The sequence below is a fragment of the Camelus dromedarius genome, chromosome 11, assembly GCF_036321535.1.
Source record: "Camelus dromedarius isolate mCamDro1 chromosome 11, mCamDro1.pat, whole genome shotgun sequence".
NCBI lineage: Eukaryota > Metazoa > Chordata > Mammalia > Artiodactyla > Camelidae > Camelus > Camelus dromedarius.
Window position 1 is genome coordinate 58184376 of NC_087446.1, and position 18183 is coordinate 58202558.

Sequence of the window (18183 nt, forward strand, 5' to 3'; positions counted from 1 at the left end):
TCTTGGTTCCCCTCTCCCTTGGGTGGGTAGGCTGAGAAGGAGAAGGTAAAGACAAAGCAGGAAAAAATGAAGGAAAAAGTCAAGAGGGAGAAGAAAGAGAAGGTAAAAATGAAGGAAAAGGAGGAGGTGGCCAAAGCCAAGCCAACCTGTAAAGCAGATAAAACACTGGCCACACAGAGGCGCTTGGAGGAGCGGCAGAGGCAGCAGATGATTTTGGAGGAGATGAAGAAGCCCACAGAGGACATGTGTCTGACTGATCACCAGGTAGTAAGGGGGGAATAACAGATCCTGGAGGGGCCATCTGTGGAGACACTTCTAGTAAAGGAAGAACCTCCTAAATATCCCATATGTTTGACAGAACCCCTTACCACTTTTATCCCTACAGCCCCTGCCTGACTTCTCACGCATCCCTGGTCTGATCCTGCCTAGTGGGGCCTTCTCTGACTGCTTGACCATCGTGGAGTTCCTGCACAGCTTCGGCAAGGTGCTGGGCTTTGACCCTGCCAAAGATGTACCTAGCCTGGGGGTCCTGCAGGAGGGACTCCTGTGTCAAGGTGACAGCTTGGGCGAGGTACAGGATCTGCTGGTGCGGCTTCTGAAAGCTGCGCTCTATGATCCTGGCTTGCCCCCCTACTGTCAGGTGAGGTCCTTTCCTGGGCAGGTTTGGGGGGCTTGGGATCCAGTGGTTTTCTCAGTTTTGTGTTCTCTTTAAGTTAAACGCATGGAAGCCCCTCCCCAAAGTGATCAGGACAAGGGAAGGGAGATTCAGAAATAGTCCCCAAATTAGTCTTTGACTTAATGATTTTTCGACTTTACAATGGTGCAGAAGTCATACGCATTTGGTAGAAACTGTTCTTTACATTTTGAGTGTGGATCTTTTCCTGGGCTAGAGAAGTGCAGTGCAGCACGCTCTCATTACGCTGGGCAGCAGCAGTGAGTCACACCTCCCAGGCAGTCCTGCAGGCACCAACACACTTAGCACCACTCTGAACCTACACAGCCATTCTGTTTCTCACTTTCAGTACAGTCTTCAGTAGATTACAGGAGATAGTCAACACTGTATTATAAAAAGGACGTTGTGTTAGATGATTTTGCCCAACTCTAGGCTAATATAAGTGTTTGGAGGGTTTGCTAAGCTATCATGGTCTGTGGATTAGGTGTATTAAATGCATTTTCAACCTACAGTATTTTTAATTTATGGTGGGTTTATTGGGATGTGATCCTAACATAAGTTGAAGAAGATCTGTATACTACCTGCTAGCTCTTCTTGTAATTTATTGGCTCTTTTCCTAGGTTACCCCTACCACTGCTTTAAGATTTTAGGTCCTGGCTCCCGTGTCATTCTCTCCGGGGACAAGTGGAGGAAGATCTGTTTTCTTCCTGTTTCTGGTTTCCAGACCTCCTTCTGCTTATAGTTTGTTCATTTTATTTACTTCTTTTCTTTTGCATCTTTTCTTTTTCTTCTCTCATCTTATCCTAGCAACTTACATTCTTTTCCCTTTTCCTGTCTTAACTCCATAGTTCCTCTGTCTCTCCTCACTCCTATTGTGTTCTCCTCCGAACAGTCCTTAAAGATCTTGGGGGAGAAGGTGTCTGAGATCCCACTGACAAGAGACAATGTGTCCGAGATCCTGCGCTGCTTCCTCATGGCATATGGAGCGGAGCCAGCCCTCTGTGACAGCCTGCGCACCCAGCCTTTTCAGGCCCAGCCACCCCAACAGAAGGCTGCTGTCCTGGCCTTCCTCGTGCATGAGCTCAACGGCTCCACCCTTATCATCAAGTGAGGGGCTGGGTTGGGATGGTTATTGTGTGCCGTGGTCAGGATGGGGCCAGGGAGGGTTTTAGCCATCCAGAGTCCTGGGAGATGTGTCCACTGCCATGCTCTAGATAAGCTGGTGTGAATTGAGACTGAAGCTCATTTCCTCCCCTGGGAGAACCTAAGCCTTACTCTGCCGTTCATCTAATCTAGGCTCTGGGATGAAACTCCCTATTCAGCTGCAGCCCTTTTACCCTTGAGCCTCCCTTCTGTGTGTGTGCTGCTGCTTCTGCCTCAAAATCCCATTCATTGTTCCCCTGCAGTGAGATTGACAAGACCCTGGAGAGCATGTCCAGCTACAGGAAAAACAAGTGGATTGTTGAAGGCCGGCTCCGGAGGTAGGAACAGGACAGAGGGTAGGGCCCAGAGAGGGGAGAGAAGGGGGAAAGGGTGAAGCATAACCAGGACTTTTGCCTGGATCTCGATGTTCTTGGCCCCTCCCCTGGGATTGGGATGCTACCCCAGGGCTCAGGATGGCTTAGATTAAAGGTGTTTCTTTTTATAGTGGTATCATGTCCCTCACCACGGTTTCCCTTAAATCTGTTTCAAGACTGAAAACTGCTCTGGCCAAGAGAACTGGACGACCTGAGGTAGAGCTTCAGGGGCCAGAGGAAGGCCTGGGGCGGAGGCGCAGTTCTCGGATCCTGGAGGAGACCAGTGGCATGGAAGAGGAGGAAGAGGAGGAGAGTACGGCTGCGGTCCATGGCCGTAGGGGCCGAAGGGATGGAGAGGTACTAGCCCACATCAAGAAAAGTGGGAGTTGGAAAACATTTCTTTTTCTTGAATCTGATGATTCTCTTTCTTGCGGTGCCCACTTGTTTCTTCTCCAGGTTGATATCACAACATCTAGCATCCCAGAGCTAGAGCGCCAGATAGAAAAACTCAGCAAGGTATTGTGCTTCTAACTCCCAGGAGCTAGAGATGGGGGCTGGGCAAGAACTGATCACCTTATGAGTTGGGCCGAGATGGTATCATTTTTATAGGGAAGCTGAGAGCCACTGACCTCTTCCATATACTGGACAAAGTCACCACTGTCACCCTGGAAATGTGTTTTTCATTCATCTTCCTTTTCCACTGCCTACCCAGCGTCAGCTCTTCTTTCGCAAAAAGCTGCTTCACTCATCCCAGATGCTTCGAGCCGTCTCCTTGGGTCAAGACCGCTACAGACGCCGCTACTGGGTGTTGCCCTATTTGACTGGTATCTTTGTGGAAGGAACAGAGGGGAGCTTAGGTAGGTGTGTTGTGGGACCCTGAATTGATTCCTGTCTAACAAAAACTAAACAATTCCTTTTCCTCTACCTAATCATCTCGGGCCTCTTCATTTTATGAGAATCATTATAGCACAGTGGTTAAGAACACAGGCTCTGGAATGAGAATGCCAGCCCACCTGCTGCGCCATTTACCAGCTGTTTGCTTCGGTTTCTTTATTTGTAAAGTGGAGTTCATAGTAGTGTATGTACTTCATAGGGTTACTGAGAGGACTAAAATGAGTTCAGAGTCTTAGAACAGAGCTGAATGCATAGCTGTTCTCAGTAAATGCTAGCTTACGCGGATGCTGATGACTCTTACTTGGGAGAAGTGTTTCTTCTCCAGATACTGTGTTCATTGGCATGTAAGTTGTTTTCAGTGGCACCTCAAAAAGGGGGCACTTAAGTCCAAGAGAAAAAAGTGTATGTCTTGTGTTTGTATACCCTCTTTCTTTCCCTTATATATCAGTGTATGTCTTATGCTCTTTACTTTTCTTTACAGTTCCTGAGGATGTAATAAAGCAGGAAAATGACTCCTTAAAAATGGCAACCCATTCAGCAACCAGCCCAGTCTCCTTCTGTCTGAAGAGGGAGTTAGCTGGCTCCAACAGCTCTGCCACTTCTCCTGCCCGGGCCCGAGGCCGACCTCGGAAAACTAAGCCAGGGTCTATGCAATCTAGGCGCCTGAAATCTCTGGTCAAGGGTCAAGGTTCAGAACAGCCTCAGGCCCAGCTTCAGCCTGAGGCTCAGCCCCATCTTCATGAGCTTCAGGCTCATGTCCAGCCCCAGCCCCAGCCCCAGGCCCAGTTTCAGTTGCATCCTCAGTCTCATAATGGGTTCCTGGAGCCAGAAGGCTCCCCTTTGTCTCTAGGTCAGAGCCAGCATGACCTCAGCCAGTCAGCCTTCCTGTCTTGGCTGAGCCAGACTCAGAGCCATGGCTCCCTGCTCAGCAGCTCAGTTCTCACACCTGATAGCAGCCCCGGAAAACTGGACCCGACCCCATCACAGCCCCTGGAGGAGCCAGAAGCTGATGAGGCAGAAGCCAGCTCTGAATCTCAAGCTCCCTGGTTTAACTTCTCAGCCCAGATGCCCTGCAATGTCGCCCCTACACCACCCCCTGCAATTTCTGAGGACCAGCCCACTTCTTCCCCTCAGCTACCTGCTTCCTCCAAGCCAGTAAGTAACCAGAACTAGTATTTACCTGACTTCATCTTGCCCCTAGCTATGGGCTGTCGCTGAAGTTCAGGGAAGGGATGGTTCCGTTGGGGTCCTATAAACATAAAAACAGCCTCTTCCTCTTATGTTTCATCTCATTCACAGGTAAATAGACCCAGTGCTGCCAACCCCTGTCCTCCAGTGCAGCTCTCTTCCACCCCTTTGCCAGGTGTGGCTCCTAAAAGGCGAACAGGAGACCCTGGAGAAACACCACAGAACCCCACAGGGCTGGGACAGCCCAAACGGAGAGGGAGACCCCCCAGTAAGTTCTTCAAACAGATGGAGCAGCGTTACCTGACCCAGCTGACAGCCCAGCCCGTGCCCCCTGGTGAGTGATCTTCGAGTAGGATGCGGTGAGGGTGTAGGCAGGAGGGACATCAGATGTGGGCCATGTGATTCATAGCTGGTTCCCACACCCCACACACACATAAACTGTCTTCACAGAAATGTGCTCGGGCTGGTGGTGGATCCGAGATCCTGAGACATTGGATGCCACACTCAAGGCCCTACACCTCCGAGGCATCCGAGAGAAGGCACTTCACAAACACCTAAACAAGCACAGGGACTTCTTACAGGAAGTCTGCCTACGACCCTCAACTGGTAAGACAAATACCTTGACCCAACCTGAGCTGAAGAGCCCAGGTAGATGTTGAGCTGCTGCTGTGGATGGTAAACAGCCTGATAGGCCTTTCCCGCTGCTTTCTGTCATCTCAGACCCCATCTTTGAGCCCAATCAGCTACCTGCCTCTCAAGAAGGGATTATGAGCTGGTCCCCCAAAGAGAAGACATTTGAGACAGACCTGGCTGTGCTTCAGTGGGTAGAAGAGCTGGAGCAGCGGGTGATCCTCTCTGATCTGCAGATCCGGGTACGCTGGGGCTGGCACTGGGCAGGGGGTTGTTGAGGAGAGGGTATTAATATCTTGTACATATTAGGAAAAACCTGCATTCCCGCTTCACAAGTGACCTCCCATGACCCTAAATGGGTTATATTTTTTTCTATGCTTAATGTTCTTCCTTTAATAATGAGTTTTATTTCTTTCTCCCACCTGCAGGGCTGGACATGTCCCAGCCCAGACTCTACTCGTGAAGACTTGGCTTACTGTGAGCACCTACCTGACTCCCAGGAGGATATCACCTGGAGAGGTCGAGGCAAGGAAGGACTGGCACCCCAGCGTAAAACTACCAACCCTCTGGACCTGGCAGTGATGCGCCTTGCTGCCCTGGAGCAGAATGTGGAGAGGCGGTACCTGCGGGAGCCCCTCTGGCCAGCTCATGAATTTGTGCTGGAAAAGGCCCTGCTCAGCACGCCCAGTAGTGCCCCCCAGTGCACCACTACAGATATGTGAGTGCCCCCGCCACATATACTATTCTTGGATAAATTTACTGGATCCTGCTCCTCATCAGAAAATCTCCACTTTCTCCCTCCAGATCATACGAGATCACCCCTCGCATTCGGGCGTGGCGCCAAACGCTAGAGCGGTGCCGGAGTGCAGCCCAGGTGTGCTTGTGCCTAGGCCAGCTGGAGAGGTCCATTGCCTGGGAGAAGTCCGTCAACAAAGTGGTAAGAGGCCTGGAAAGCCTGGGGAGGCTGAAGAGATGGCCAGCTGGGGTGGGTGGGGTCATTGGCAGGCAGAGACTTGAAGGCTCACCCTGCCTCCTCACAACCTTGGTCCAGACCTGTCTAGTTTGCCGGAAGGGTGACAATGATGAGTTTCTTCTACTTTGTGATGGATGTGACCGTGGCTGCCATATTTACTGCCATCGGCCCAAGATGGAGGCTGTCCCAGAAGGAGACTGGTTCTGTGCTGTCTGTTTGGCCCAGGTAAGCCTTCTGCTCTCTCATTCCACTTCCAAGCAGAAGTCAGAGATTCTTCTCATCCCATTTGCCTCCAATCCAACAGACACCACTTCTTACCATGGCTTCAGTCCCTCCTGAAGGACTCCGGACTAAGTGCTCGGAGACCTGGGTTCTGGTCTTTTGGAAAAGTCACTTAAATTCTATAACCTCACTTGCTTTCCTCTGTAAAATGGGAACGATTATGCTCTCCCTCTTACCTGCCTTACTGGGTTATGTGAATAAATTCACATGCTACCTCATGCATGAAAGTATTCACACTTAGACAAGGAGGGATTGTAATTAACCGGAGGGCAAGCAGCACACGTTCAGCTGTTGCTGATCTCACCTTTTTCTTATCCTTAGCAGGTAGACGGGGAACTGACTCAGAAGCCTGGTTTCCCAAAACGAGGCCAGAAGCGGAAGAGTAGTTACGCACTGAACTTCCCAGAGGGTGACGGTCGCCGGCGCCGGGTACTGTCGAGGGGCCGAGAAAGCCCAACAGCGCCTCGGTACTCAGAAGAAGGGCTGTCCCCCTCAAAGCGGCGGCGGCTCTCCATGCGGAGCCACCACAGCGATCTCACATTTTGCGAGTGAGTTGAGCCAATTCATTGGACAGCTGTCTCTTCCTTTGCCAGAGTAAAGGGCTGGGAGGTGTCAGTGTGTTTGTTTCCCGACAATGCAGTCATCACTGTCTCCCTCATAATAGGATTATCTTGATGGAGATGGAGTCCCATGATGCAGCCTGGCCTTTCCTGGAGCCTGTGAACCCACGATTGGTGAGTGGGTACCGGCGCATCATCAAAAACCCTATGGATTTCTCCACCATGCGGGAGCGGCTGCTCCGGGGAGGGTAAGTAGACGTCGGCGCCTCTCCAGCTCCTTTGTTACTGCCGTGCCTCCCATCCACCTCACAGCCCTGCCTCCACCCCTGCCCAGGTACACCAGCTCAGAGGAGTTCGCGGCTGATGCGCTCCTGGTCTTTGACAACTGCCAGACCTTCAACGAGGATGACTCTGAAGTGGGCAAGGCAGGGCACATCATGCGCCGCTTCTTCGAGAGCCGCTGGGAGGAGTTTTATCAGGGAAAACAGGCCAATCTGTGAGGCAAGGGTGGGGAGATTCACCTTGCGGCATCACCCCCTGCCCTCCAAACCAACCAGCCCTGCCATTCTCACCTGCTGATGCTGCCCTGGGTCCATACTCAAGTCAGAGACATAGCCCTGATTTTTGACCCTATCCTTGGCAGCGCCCCACATCTTATCCCTACACCCCCTTCTCCCTTTCCTCCTCTTGTTCCTCAAATAAGAGGGCCAGAGATGAGGTCCTTTTGGACTGAAAGCCAAAAAAAGAAAGAAAAAATAATTTTTCCTTTGTTTTGTTTCCTAATTAAAAAAGGAGGAGGAAAGAAGTCCCTACTTCCTCCTCCCAGCTTCCTCACCTTCCCTGTACGTGCCCCAGCATTCTGGGGCTATTTAACAATAGCAATAGTTCTAGTGAATGTGTGAAACCGAGAAACACTCTGTACTGTGTGTGGACCCGCAGTGACGGCCAGTAAAGTGGACTTAACTCCCAAGTGTGTCGAGCCGGACACCGGGCCCTGAACATGCTGCTTCCATGTTCAGTCCCTCCCCTGCTTTTCTCTCTCTCCTTTCCTCTCCCTTCTTGCAGGTTTTCTCTCACCCAATAATGTAAAACTGTTGTGTACGGGTTCCTCCCTCCTTTTCTCTTACCAATTTTTTTCCCTTCAAAGGAAAAAAAAAAAGTTCAGAGGTCCCTGTCTTTCTCTCTGTCCTCGATCTTCCTGCCAATAGTTATCCCCTCTGTAATGTTGGATACTCCTCAAATGCTGAGTTTCTAGCCTTTTCTGAAGCTTAGCAACTGGGGAGAGAGCAGGGAGGCACCCAGGACCTTGGGCCTTCCAGCTTCCTTCCCCACCTCTTACCCAAACCTCCCTCTTGGGAACTCCTCAGGGACAACTACTGCTGAGTTTGGGCACATCCCCAAGATGGAGGCCAGGTAGCAATCAACTGGCCTGAGAGAGAGAGAGAGGTGTGTGCATGTGTGTGTGAGAGAGGGTGCTGTGATTGTGCCCCTGTTTTGTTTGGTGGCATCCATTCAGTTTCCCCAAGTATCTGTTTTTATTCCCACTTTCCCCCTTGTTTTAAACCATCACTTTGTCTTTGGGAAACCACAGGAACAGTTTTTCTGGGTACAAGGCTGTGTCTCTCCCCCTCTCTCCCAGTCATTTCTGTTCCAGCCTCTTCAAACTGTGCAATCTTTCAGCAGGAACTCCCTCTCCTTTCAGTAGCTCCGAGTCTTAAAGCTTTTGCAGGGAGAGGGGTAGAACTGGATCTTTTCCTAATCCCATGAGCTTCTGTGGGTTTAGTTGTGCTTTCCTTCCCTTTTCTACTTCATGCCCTGGGACCCCCTTCCCCAGCAGCAGAGACCCCGGAGCACAAGAGAGTAGGGAGGACGGGTTCTGGGTCCACCACTGCCCTACATGTGACTATGCCCAAGTTAAGCCCCAACATGTGAGAGGAAAGCTGCTAACTCCCAGCTATAGCCATGGGCCCCTGGCCCCCTGCTTTCCTGCTCAGCAGAGCCCCTCCCATCAGAGATTACGGGTACTTGCACTGGGGAGGTGGCATCTGGCTGGCCCAAGCAGAGAGCTGAGGCATCCAAGAAATGTTCCATTGGTGGGAGAGGGGCTGCCAGGTGAGGTGGAACATTCCTTGTACTTCTGGCAGCACTGAATAGCCAGGAGAGGGGGCAGTGTAGGTCCAGGGGCAGCCCCATTCCTACTCCTTTATGCCCCTTCTGCCCCATAGCCTATTTCTAAAGTCGCCTTTTCTGTCAGATAAACCTCAAAACTTAATTTTATTTGAGATTTTTTTTTTTTGCTTTTAAATAAGAGGTGGATTGAAGAATATTTGAATTGACTTTATATTATGCATAAATATTTATATTTTATCTAAATAACTGCGCTGTAACAAACTTTGTGTTAGTCAAACGTTTGGAACTGTTATAGGTGGGGCTCTTTTTCCCCACAGCAGTTTTCCCCTGGTGTAAAATGTACTAGATTAATTTTACTGTTGGAGGTTAGGTGGATGGGGGAGTGAAATCTCAACTGTTCCTGCTCTGTGTTCCTCTCCCAGCTCCATCTCTGTCTAGGGACCAGGCACTCTTAAGGTCGGGTGGAGTCCTAGCCTCAGTTTGAAGATGTGGGGGCTGAAGAGGGTGGGGGTAGGGCATGATCAAAGGGGCCATTTCTCACTTTTCTTTCCTCATCTTCACCGCCCCTTGAGCTAGGTGGATTTTCTCTTCTTGACAGATAAGAGTATTTGGTAGGGAAGGCAGGTTAATAAAGTAAATTAAAACCCACCCCCTGCCCCTTTGTTTCCCCTCCCCTATCAGTCTGGTTAACAGGAAAAACCACACCATCAACACCAACAAGTTTCCACGTTCCTTTTACAACAAAAGGGACTTGACTTTTTATATAACCAAATGTGGTGTTTTAGTGACTTTTTGATAATGTACAGTTTTTTGTGAATTTAAATTTATTTCTTTCTATATTTTTAGGACCAATCTCATTTTTAATAAGGTTAAAAAAGGAAAAAAAAAAAGTCTAGAGAAAAAAACTCCTGTTTTTGCCATGTGATGTTCCACAAGTGCAGCTGTAGAAAGTGCTTGTCAGTTGAATAAAAACCACATTTGATAGATTCAAAAGACTCCGTGTATTTATCTTCAGCTTATGTTCTCATACTTACCTAAAGGGGAAGACGGGGCGTAGGGTGAGTATGCCTGACCTGATGTAGGAGTCAGCAGGCAGGGGAGCCGTTATGCCCCTACAACTCCCAGCTTGGCCCTTCCTGTGCAAGAGGCACCCAAGGCAGAATTCCTGCTTCTGTGGATGGAGCAGGTGCTCCTGACCGAGGTGCTAGAACAAAGGAGCCAAGTGTGCCTGGTTCCTCCCCTGCCCCCCTGTGTTCCCATTATAGTGAGGGTATGTGCCCATCACCACCTTCCCAGCTTCCCCCAATGGATAAGACACCAGGAGGTAGAATTTTGTGTTTTATTTCAAAACAAAAGTTGAAATAAGACAAAATAAAGCTTTACCAAATTGTAGAGAAGGAACATGAGAATACCAAGGGTCAGAAAAAGAAGAATGGGTGGCACTGGCACAGACATGGCCAGAGTATGCTACTACAGAAACCTCTGGATGAAGAGAAATGTACAAAACGTGTTTGAGTATAAATTAAGCTTATTTCCTGTCCAAAGTGGTAAGTGCATGCAAGAGAGCACTAACCACCCAAAAAAAGACGTGTTGGAGGATGTGGACACCAATAATGGGGCAAGAACTTTCTTTACTCAGGCTGGGAAAGCTTATCACCCTCCAGGCTGGAAGTTCTGCTTTGGTGAACCCTCTAAACTAACTGGAATAAGGTGGAGAAGGAACATCTCTGCTTCCAGCCCCGTACAAACCCCGAACTCCCGCTGTGCGCATGCTTGCCTGCTCAGCCGCACTGCACGGCAGCCACAGCCAGCTCTCGTCCTCAGCTTCTGAGCTCTGCCCTGGTGCTGGTTGTCCTGGGGTGGCTCCCAAGCATTCGTTAGTATTCTAAGCAGTCATGACCTAGCCTGCCTCCTGGCCTGTCACAGCAAGACCTAACTGAAGAGTTCACACTATTCTAGTGATTATGAGGTAAAAAAAATCTCAAGACACTCAGAAACAAATAACCAAAAGAGTTTTGTATTTAATCATGAGCCCCTTTCTAGTTCCCAGCTTCTTAGCCCTCATGCCGGGAAGGAAGGAAAGACGTAAACCAGGTGCTTGTGCCCTTGCTGAACTGGGAAACTGAGGTAGATCTGTAACAAGGACAAGGAAGTTCTGGGATACGCCTGGAGAACGAAGGCTTATTCAAAACAAGCGGATATGCCGGGGAGAAGGAGCCGCCATAAGTGGGGGGAGGGGGACCTAGCTTTCTCAAGACTGCAGCCGCGGGGACCACCCCCAGGGAGGCGGCCGGTGAAGAGAATTCAGCAAAGATGACAAGGGTGACAGCGCTCACTGGCCAGTCTCGGCTGCTGAAGGAGGACCTTCCTACAAAAGGAAGGGGTGAAAGCTGAGTAAATGTGATCTAAAATGCAGGTAGCACAGAGATGGAGTTGTTGGTTTAAGAGGGAATCAGGAAGAATCAGTCTGACAAGGCACAAGATTTCAGACCTAGCCCTTACAGATGAGCTTCCACAATGCCCACCCTTCTCTAAAGCTGGTCTAGTAGCGCCTGGGGACAAGTTCAGACCTGATCACCCACCCAAGTTTATTGCCCTTGGCCAGGAAAGTCAGGAGAGCACCTCGTGTGCAATGCTGCTGCTCTCCCAGGAGGTGGGGCACGTGCGCAAGAGAGCAGCAATGATTCTTTTTCCTAGAAGACTGGATTCTACTGTCGGGATTCCTGCAACATTCTATTGCAGCAAGGCCTCTCAGTGTCTTTGTGGAGCAAAGTAACAACTGAAGCAGCAGAGGTTTGACAAAGGTTTGACACTGAAGCAGCAGAGAATGAGCACTGCAGGCACCCAGGGGCTGAATGAGCTCACGGATCAGTAAGTTAGGAAAGGAAGAGGAACGGAACTGGGCTGAGGTGGCCCGACCCAGGCATGGTTGGTGGAGCAGCAAAGTCGAGTCCTTACTCAAGCGCAAGCGATGCCCCCTACCACTCCCGTCTCTACTGACAAGGGCTATTTATTACCTCAGAGCCACCAGGCTTCCTAGTCTGGGCAGCTCTTCAAATTCTTTGGTTAAAAACACTCTTTAAAAATAAAATCTCTCCCCATCTTCATTCCCACATCTTCCCTAACCTTGACCCACACCCTCCAAAAAAGTCTAATCAGCCTCGGGCTGAGTATCATCTCAGAGTGAGACAGGAGCAGTTACCACCACCGGCATGAGATGGGGCGGGCAGGCTCTGTGCTGGTAAAGGCTTATCTCACCTGAGAAAGGGATTCTGGTATGTTCTAGTTGACTGGAAACAGATTAAATACAAAGTACTCAAATATTTTAAGAACGCATGAGCATCTGTAACAAGTGGGAGTGAGATGTGAAGTGCGGAGACAGTACGACCTGGGCTCCATGAAGACAGGACTCAGAAAGCACGAGGTATAGTGTTCAAAGAGGCCAGCCCTTAAAGGCGGTGGGAAGGGATGAACTGGGAATTGGAAAATTGCACCTCCTGGGGAGTGATGGAAGTGTTAGCTATCTTGATCGTGGTAGTGGTTTCATTGGTGAATCAAAATTCATCAAACTGTACATTTGAAATATGTATAGCTTACGGTGCAGGAACCATACCACAATAAAGGTGTTTAAAAATATAAATTACAAAATTAAAAGCCCAGCCCTAAGGCCGTGAGCTTGAGAGCTCCCCCTACAGTTCCTCTGCCACCACTGTCACCAAACAGTCCCTCACTCCTCTCCCCTTTCTCCAACCACTCACCCATGCTATGAACTGTCAGAAATGAACAGTTAGGGAAAAAATATCATGAGTGTAACCGAAAAGCACCATAAAAAAAATCCCACAGTGCCGTTAGCCACTACAGAAACGTCAGGCTCTCCATCACTTGCCCTGCCCCAACCTGCCCAAACCAGAAGCACTAACAGAATCTATTAAGTGGATTCACACAGGAGAACCCACAAAAGGGAACTACAGAATTTTAAAACAAAACAAAGCAAAATCACAGCCATTCAGACATTTAAATACAAAGAAAGTAGACAGAACCAGGAGTTCTGGGAGGCAGAGGAGGGGCGGCAGTGAAATCAACAGCTTATACATGTGAAAGGCCCTCATTTCACTAAACCTCCTAGCAAAACCAGGCTCTCCCAAATTACTGTTACTTAAATGAACAGGATTCTTGATTTTTCTCCTTTTCTCTGAGGCCACTGACAAGAAATCTATGGTGTACTTTCTTTGACTAAGGGCTAGAGACTCAGCAACAAGAACTACGTGCCCAGCCAAATCCGTCTAGAGGATTACTGGGCTGGGGCTGTTTTCCATTAGATAAACCCTTCCTGAGGCCGGAAGCACCCATGAGAAAACCAACAGTGGCACTTCTGTCCTTTGCACTTTGTATCCCACGCACTTCCCCCCACTCCCTTACCTCCAGGGATACACAAAAGGACATTCTAGGGGTAGGAAGCGCTGGCACTCTCACCCCTGGGGTGGGGGGAGGGGAGGGGAAGCTGGGCCCAAGCTCTCTGCACAACAACTGACACTGCAGCTTTGTGCCCCTCAGTACCATCTCCTTCCACCCCCAGAGTCAGCTTAATGAACACCTGTGTCTCCATTCGCCATCATTTGGCTTTCTGACTGTCTGGAGAAAAGGTACCGACCTTGAAGTGGGCAGGACTCTCCTTTCAGTGCAGAAGGGAGTGATTGGGAAGAGACAGGTGCAGGATCTTACTTCCTAGAAGGTGGACAAAGGCATCCTCCTGTCTGTCTCCATGTGCACAGATGCAGGGCTTGCAGAAGGAGATGGAGTTGAAGAGCAAAATATAGCCCTTTTTGAAGGACTCCTGACCTTGTAATAGTGATACGGGATTTGCTGCCCTTTTCTATTCTAGCTCCCTGTTGTCCTTCTACAAGAAGGAAAAGTATTTTTGATATCCTAGTTCCCCGGAAAAGGGACCCAAAGACACCAGGGCAGGGCAGGTTGCTCTGGACAGTTCCGGCCAGCTTTGTCCTTTCCCAGCTACACAGCACACACACAGAACAGTCCCCACCTGTGTGCTTATGGCATGTGCACGGTGGCATAAGCCTTTCAAGGACAGCTTTGCTGTATGCAGAGATGCCAAAGATCAAAGGCTGGGGACAATTCAAGGACCTCAGTTCTGTCCCTCTCAACTAGCTGGATGAGCATCAAAAGGCACTGTGTGTCAGGGCTGGGGTGGGAACTTACCAAGTCCTCTGGTACAGGAGGCAGGGACAATATCGTCTACATCAGAGTCTCTCAGCCTTGGCACCAGCTGACATTTCAAGCCAGATCATTCTTTGTCGGGGCAGCTGGGGCTGTAATGTGCCCTGGAGGGTGCTCAGGAGGGTCCGTGGTCTCTCGCCACAAGATGCCAGTAGCACACAGTCCCCACTCCCAGGCATGACAATCAAAAAAGTCTCCAGAGACTGCTAAATGGCTTCTAGGGGACAAAACCGACTCCTTGAGAACCACTGATCTTGAGGTGAAGCAGCTGATCATCGACGGTGGAGAAGGAACCTGCATGGATTCAGCAAGGTCACAAATGCGAGGGCTCTGAGCACAGGATGTGCAATAGGGAAGAGAGGGGCCCTGAGACCCAGGGCAGAAAAGAAGACCCTCCAGGAAGCAGAAAAGCAGATATTCCAAAAAAGCTGTTCCCAGAGAACACACTCCCTCAGAAGGTGTTGGCCTCGGCAGTGAGAAGAATTAGTAAGAAGTCAGTAGGTCCATCCCTCTGGAACTTGCCAGGGAAAACCTAGTCTTTATCCAAATTTAGATCAAGGATGACTTCCAACGGCTGTGGAACTGTCTCCACAGTGAGCCTAGCTCGCACCTCTGCTTCCTGAAGGCAAAATCTAGTCTTTCCTCTCAGGATGTGGCAGGGCAGAGGGAGGAAAAGCCACTTCCACTGCCTGCTTAGTGATCCACCTTGTTCCTTGCCTAGCCCCCTGCCCCCAAATCCCATATGAAATTTCATTCAAAAAGGAAATTTAAACAAACAAAATTAAAAACCGTAAAGAGGCAAAGTAGGCAGGTTCTGTTACATGGAAAAGAGAAAAAAAAAACAATTCAGATGAGAGAAAGAAGGCATAAAATGTGTGTGAAGGAGAGATGGGATGTGTAATCTAAGAGCTTTATAAAACAAAACTTTAAGTCTGCATATTTTCTTACACACACACCCAAAAAAGTCCATAACTAAACTCGGTAAGAAGGGCCCACAGTAAGACTCCTTCATCAATGTTCTAGCACCACACCTTTCTTTTTCCTTTTAAGAAAAGAATTTTTTTTTTAAAAAGCCTTCCCAAGTAAGTCCAACACATCAAAATTGTTTTTCATAAAGATGAGAAGAAGCTCCAGGCACCAAGTCTCTTTGGAGTAGGGAAAGAGAATACTGCAGTTTAAAACAAAACATAAAACTTTCTTCACAAAAGAGAAAAACTTTTTTGATCTCCTTGACTGTTGCACACACAAAAAGTGACCTTTCTCCCAGTCTCCATCAGGACAGGAGGAAGAGCAGAGGGTAGAAGTGCAGAGATTTCTTTCTCCAGGCCCAGGCCTGTGACAAAAGACGGCCGAACGTTAGTCTTCAGCAGGGCCCACGCAGGGGCTGCAATCCTGGGTAGCCCTCTGCCGTCCGGAGAATCCGCATCTCCAAGAATTCCCTTGTAATCAACAAAGACAGGGAGGGAAATCCTAAAGGAGGCGTGAGCCAGAGAGGGTAGAGAGGGGGAGCGACAAACATGAGCGTCTGCCTGATTTCAGGCTGCTCCGCCCACCCTGCCCCTCGGCATGAGGTTCTTACCGCTGTTACTTGTTGAACTGGAAAGAATAGACCCCGTGGTCTGAGGAGGCTTCCACCGTCACTTGATTTTGCTGGCCGCCGCTCTCCTGTACCACAGCCAGGGCGAAGAGAGTCACCCTGTACATCCTTTCCTCACCTCCCCCTGAAGCAGCCTAGCTAAAACCCGGACTAGAGTGCCCTCCCCGACCCACCCACTCCCATCCACCTGTGAGTGCACACAGATGCACGTGTATCCACACACACAGCATCACTTCCCCAATATTTAGACACACCAGTCAATACAAGCCAGCATCCTGGCCAAATGAGAGGAAGGGCCTCATTCAAAGACACAGTCTTTCCTTCCTACATTCTTCACATACCTACCAGCTATTTGTGAACACAGAATCAGCAACCTTGTGAGAGGAAGATCTTGATCAGGGGCAAGTCTGCCTGTTCGCTTTCCTATCCTCCATCCAAAGAGATTATAAAGCTCTTACCTCAACTGAAACACTGGAAGAAGGCACAGGGGTGTACTGGGAGATGTACGCTCCTTGCATCGCTGCGGCTGCTGGCATGTACTAGAATGAGAAAGATCAGCAGGCGTAGTGGTGATTCTCGGCTACACTTAAAGCGCCTGGGGAGCTTTAAAAACGACAAACGGCTGTGTTCCATCCCCAGATATTCTAATTTAATTAGAAGTGCTTTTTAAAAGCACTTCAGGTGATTCTAAAGTACACTGGCTTAGAGAGACTTCCATCTGCAAGACTACCTTTCGTCGTCTTTCCAGTTCCTGCTTTTTCTCAATGCACTGCCTTCTCTGCTTCAAGCCCCCCTGTACACATCAGAATGCACCCCACCCACAAGAGCCCTAACAAGCTTCACCCACTCTTCTTGTTGCTATTTGATAAGGACTTGTAAGAAATGGGTATGAACTCCTAGACAAGCTAGTATGTAGACAAACACTATGCATGTAATTTCATGAGGAAGAATCAGTTAAAAGGAATGAGCTGGAGAGCAGAATGGCTGCGCTCCTGGCTCATGGATTATTACCTTTTCAGTTTCTCCCCTGTCCTGAGTGTGCCCTCAATGACACTGAAGTGAGTCCCACCCTTATTCATGAGTATTTATACCAAAGAGTATTACATAGCTATTTCTTGCTTGGTGGGAGCTTATAACCAGAAACATCCCGCTTTACCGCGCCCGTGCTGCTGAGGGAGAGGTGGCCCAGCTGCTGGGTGAGAGGCCCCATCATGGAGGCAGGCTGGAGAGGAATTGGATGGTCCATTCCCGGTGTCAGAACTGAACCCTAGAAGCAGCAGCAAAGGACAAGGTTGGATGGCAGCATCCTGTAAGGCTGCCTGAAGCAGTGGTTCATGGCTACCAGAACCACTGACAACAGACATTCAAATATCCTGGGAAACAACGGGCAAGTGACAACCCAGCTATGCAACAGGAACAGGCACTCTGCCCATCCGTCTGGAGGAATCCTTGTCTAATAGCAAACTCACAGAATTTAAGGCCATACACCTGGGCTATACAAAAGACTGAGCCAGAACTCACACCCGCATCTCCTGTCATCAAACCCCACTGTTTCTCTTTACATCAAACCGCCTCTTTGGCTTTTGCCCACTTCTGAACACTCACTGAAGGCTGCATGAGGTATGACTGGTGATGCATCCAAGACGGGTTAGGTACTTGTAGAGGAGATGTCTGAGTTACTCTCTAATGCAAGCAAAAATAAACAAAAATGTTAATTGCCTAGAAACTACTGTTTCACCCAATGATCTGATAATGTTCACCAAACCCAAAAGAAGTTGGAGTGCCCCCTCAGAAAACAGGAATATTAAGAATAAACTGTTTTAAAATATTAGCAACTCTCATACCTCAAATAACTCAATTTAAAAGTGGGCTGAGAATTTGAATAATTTCTCTAAGAAGATACACAAACGGCCAATAAGCAAGAAGAGGCTCAACATTATCAGTCAACAGGGAAAAGCGAATCAAAACCACAATGAGATACCACTTCATACCCACTAGGATGGCTGTAACTAAAAAGGGGTAGAATAACAAACATTCTACACTGTGGGTGGGAACGTAAAATGGTGCAGAGGCTTTGGAAAAGTGTGGCAGTTCCTCAGAAAGTTAAACACAGGGTCACTATGGAAGCCAGCAATTCCACCTCTAGGTATATACGCAAGAGAAATGGAAACATATGTCCTCACAAAAACTGTGCACAAATGTTGATAGTAGCATTATTCATAATAGCCAAAAGGTGGGAACAACTCAAATGGCCATCAACAGATAAATGGAGAACAAAATGTGATATATGCATACGATGGAATATGACTCTGTCATAAAAAATAGTGAAGTATAGATACACGCTACAACGTGGATAAACTTTAAAAATATGCTAAGTGAAAGAAGTCAGATACAAAAGACATATATTGTGTGCTTCCATTTATATGAAATGTCCAGAACAGGTAAACCTATAGACAGAGAAAGTATACTTTCTATGCGGGTGATAAGGGAGAATGGGGCATGAC

General features: G+C 48.8%; 2 protein-coding genes across 13 annotated transcripts in view; one reads left to right on the top strand and one right to left on the bottom strand.

Annotated features, from left to right (window-relative positions):
• BAZ2A (bromodomain adjacent to zinc finger domain 2A) overlaps window positions 1–9840 on the top strand; it is a 33002-nt gene extending 23162 nt beyond the window's left edge. For all 6 annotated transcript variants that reach the window (XM_031463631.2, XM_031463635.2, XM_031463633.2 and 3 more), the window contains 17 exons: window positions 31–264; window positions 386–640; window positions 1566–1780; window positions 2080–2154; window positions 2367–2547; window positions 2647–2706; window positions 2903–3047; window positions 3566–4239; window positions 4384–4606; window positions 4723–4878; window positions 4993–5144; window positions 5331–5620; window positions 5707–5839; window positions 5954–6100; window positions 6479–6705; window positions 6822–6965; window positions 7052–9840. In XM_031463631.2, coding sequence (XP_031319491.2) covers window positions 31–264; window positions 386–640; window positions 1566–1780; window positions 2080–2154; window positions 2367–2547; window positions 2647–2706; window positions 2903–3047; window positions 3566–4239; window positions 4384–4606; window positions 4723–4878; window positions 4993–5144; window positions 5331–5620; window positions 5707–5839; window positions 5954–6100; window positions 6479–6705; window positions 6822–6965; window positions 7052–7217 — 3477 coding nt within the window. In that variant the 3' untranslated portion in view covers window positions 7218–9840. The remainder of the gene's footprint in view (window positions 1–30; window positions 265–385; window positions 641–1565; window positions 1781–2079; window positions 2155–2366; window positions 2548–2646; window positions 2707–2902; window positions 3048–3565; window positions 4240–4383; window positions 4607–4722; window positions 4879–4992; window positions 5145–5330; window positions 5621–5706; window positions 5840–5953; window positions 6101–6478; window positions 6706–6821; window positions 6966–7051) is intronic.
• Window positions 9841–10172: 332 nt separating this feature from the next.
• The window catches only part of RBMS2 (RNA binding motif single stranded interacting protein 2), a 60205-nt gene continuing 52194 nt past the window's right edge, over window positions 10173–18183 (bottom strand). For 4 of the 7 annotated variants that reach the window (XM_064491090.1, XM_064491091.1, XM_031463675.2 and 1 more), the window contains 5 exons: window positions 17285–17362; window positions 16836–16946; window positions 16138–16218; window positions 15662–15747; window positions 10173–15552 (listed from right to left, as the gene is read on the bottom strand). In XM_064491090.1, the coding sequence (XP_064347160.1) occupies window positions 15667–15747; window positions 16138–16218; window positions 16836–16946; window positions 17285–17362 (351 nt within the window). In that variant the 3' untranslated portion in view covers window positions 10173–15552; window positions 15662–15666. The remainder of the gene's footprint in view (window positions 15553–15661; window positions 15748–16137; window positions 16219–16835; window positions 16947–17284; window positions 17363–18183) is intronic. The other 3 variants (XR_004140428.2, XM_031463674.2, XM_010976842.3) reach the window with 3 other exon arrangements.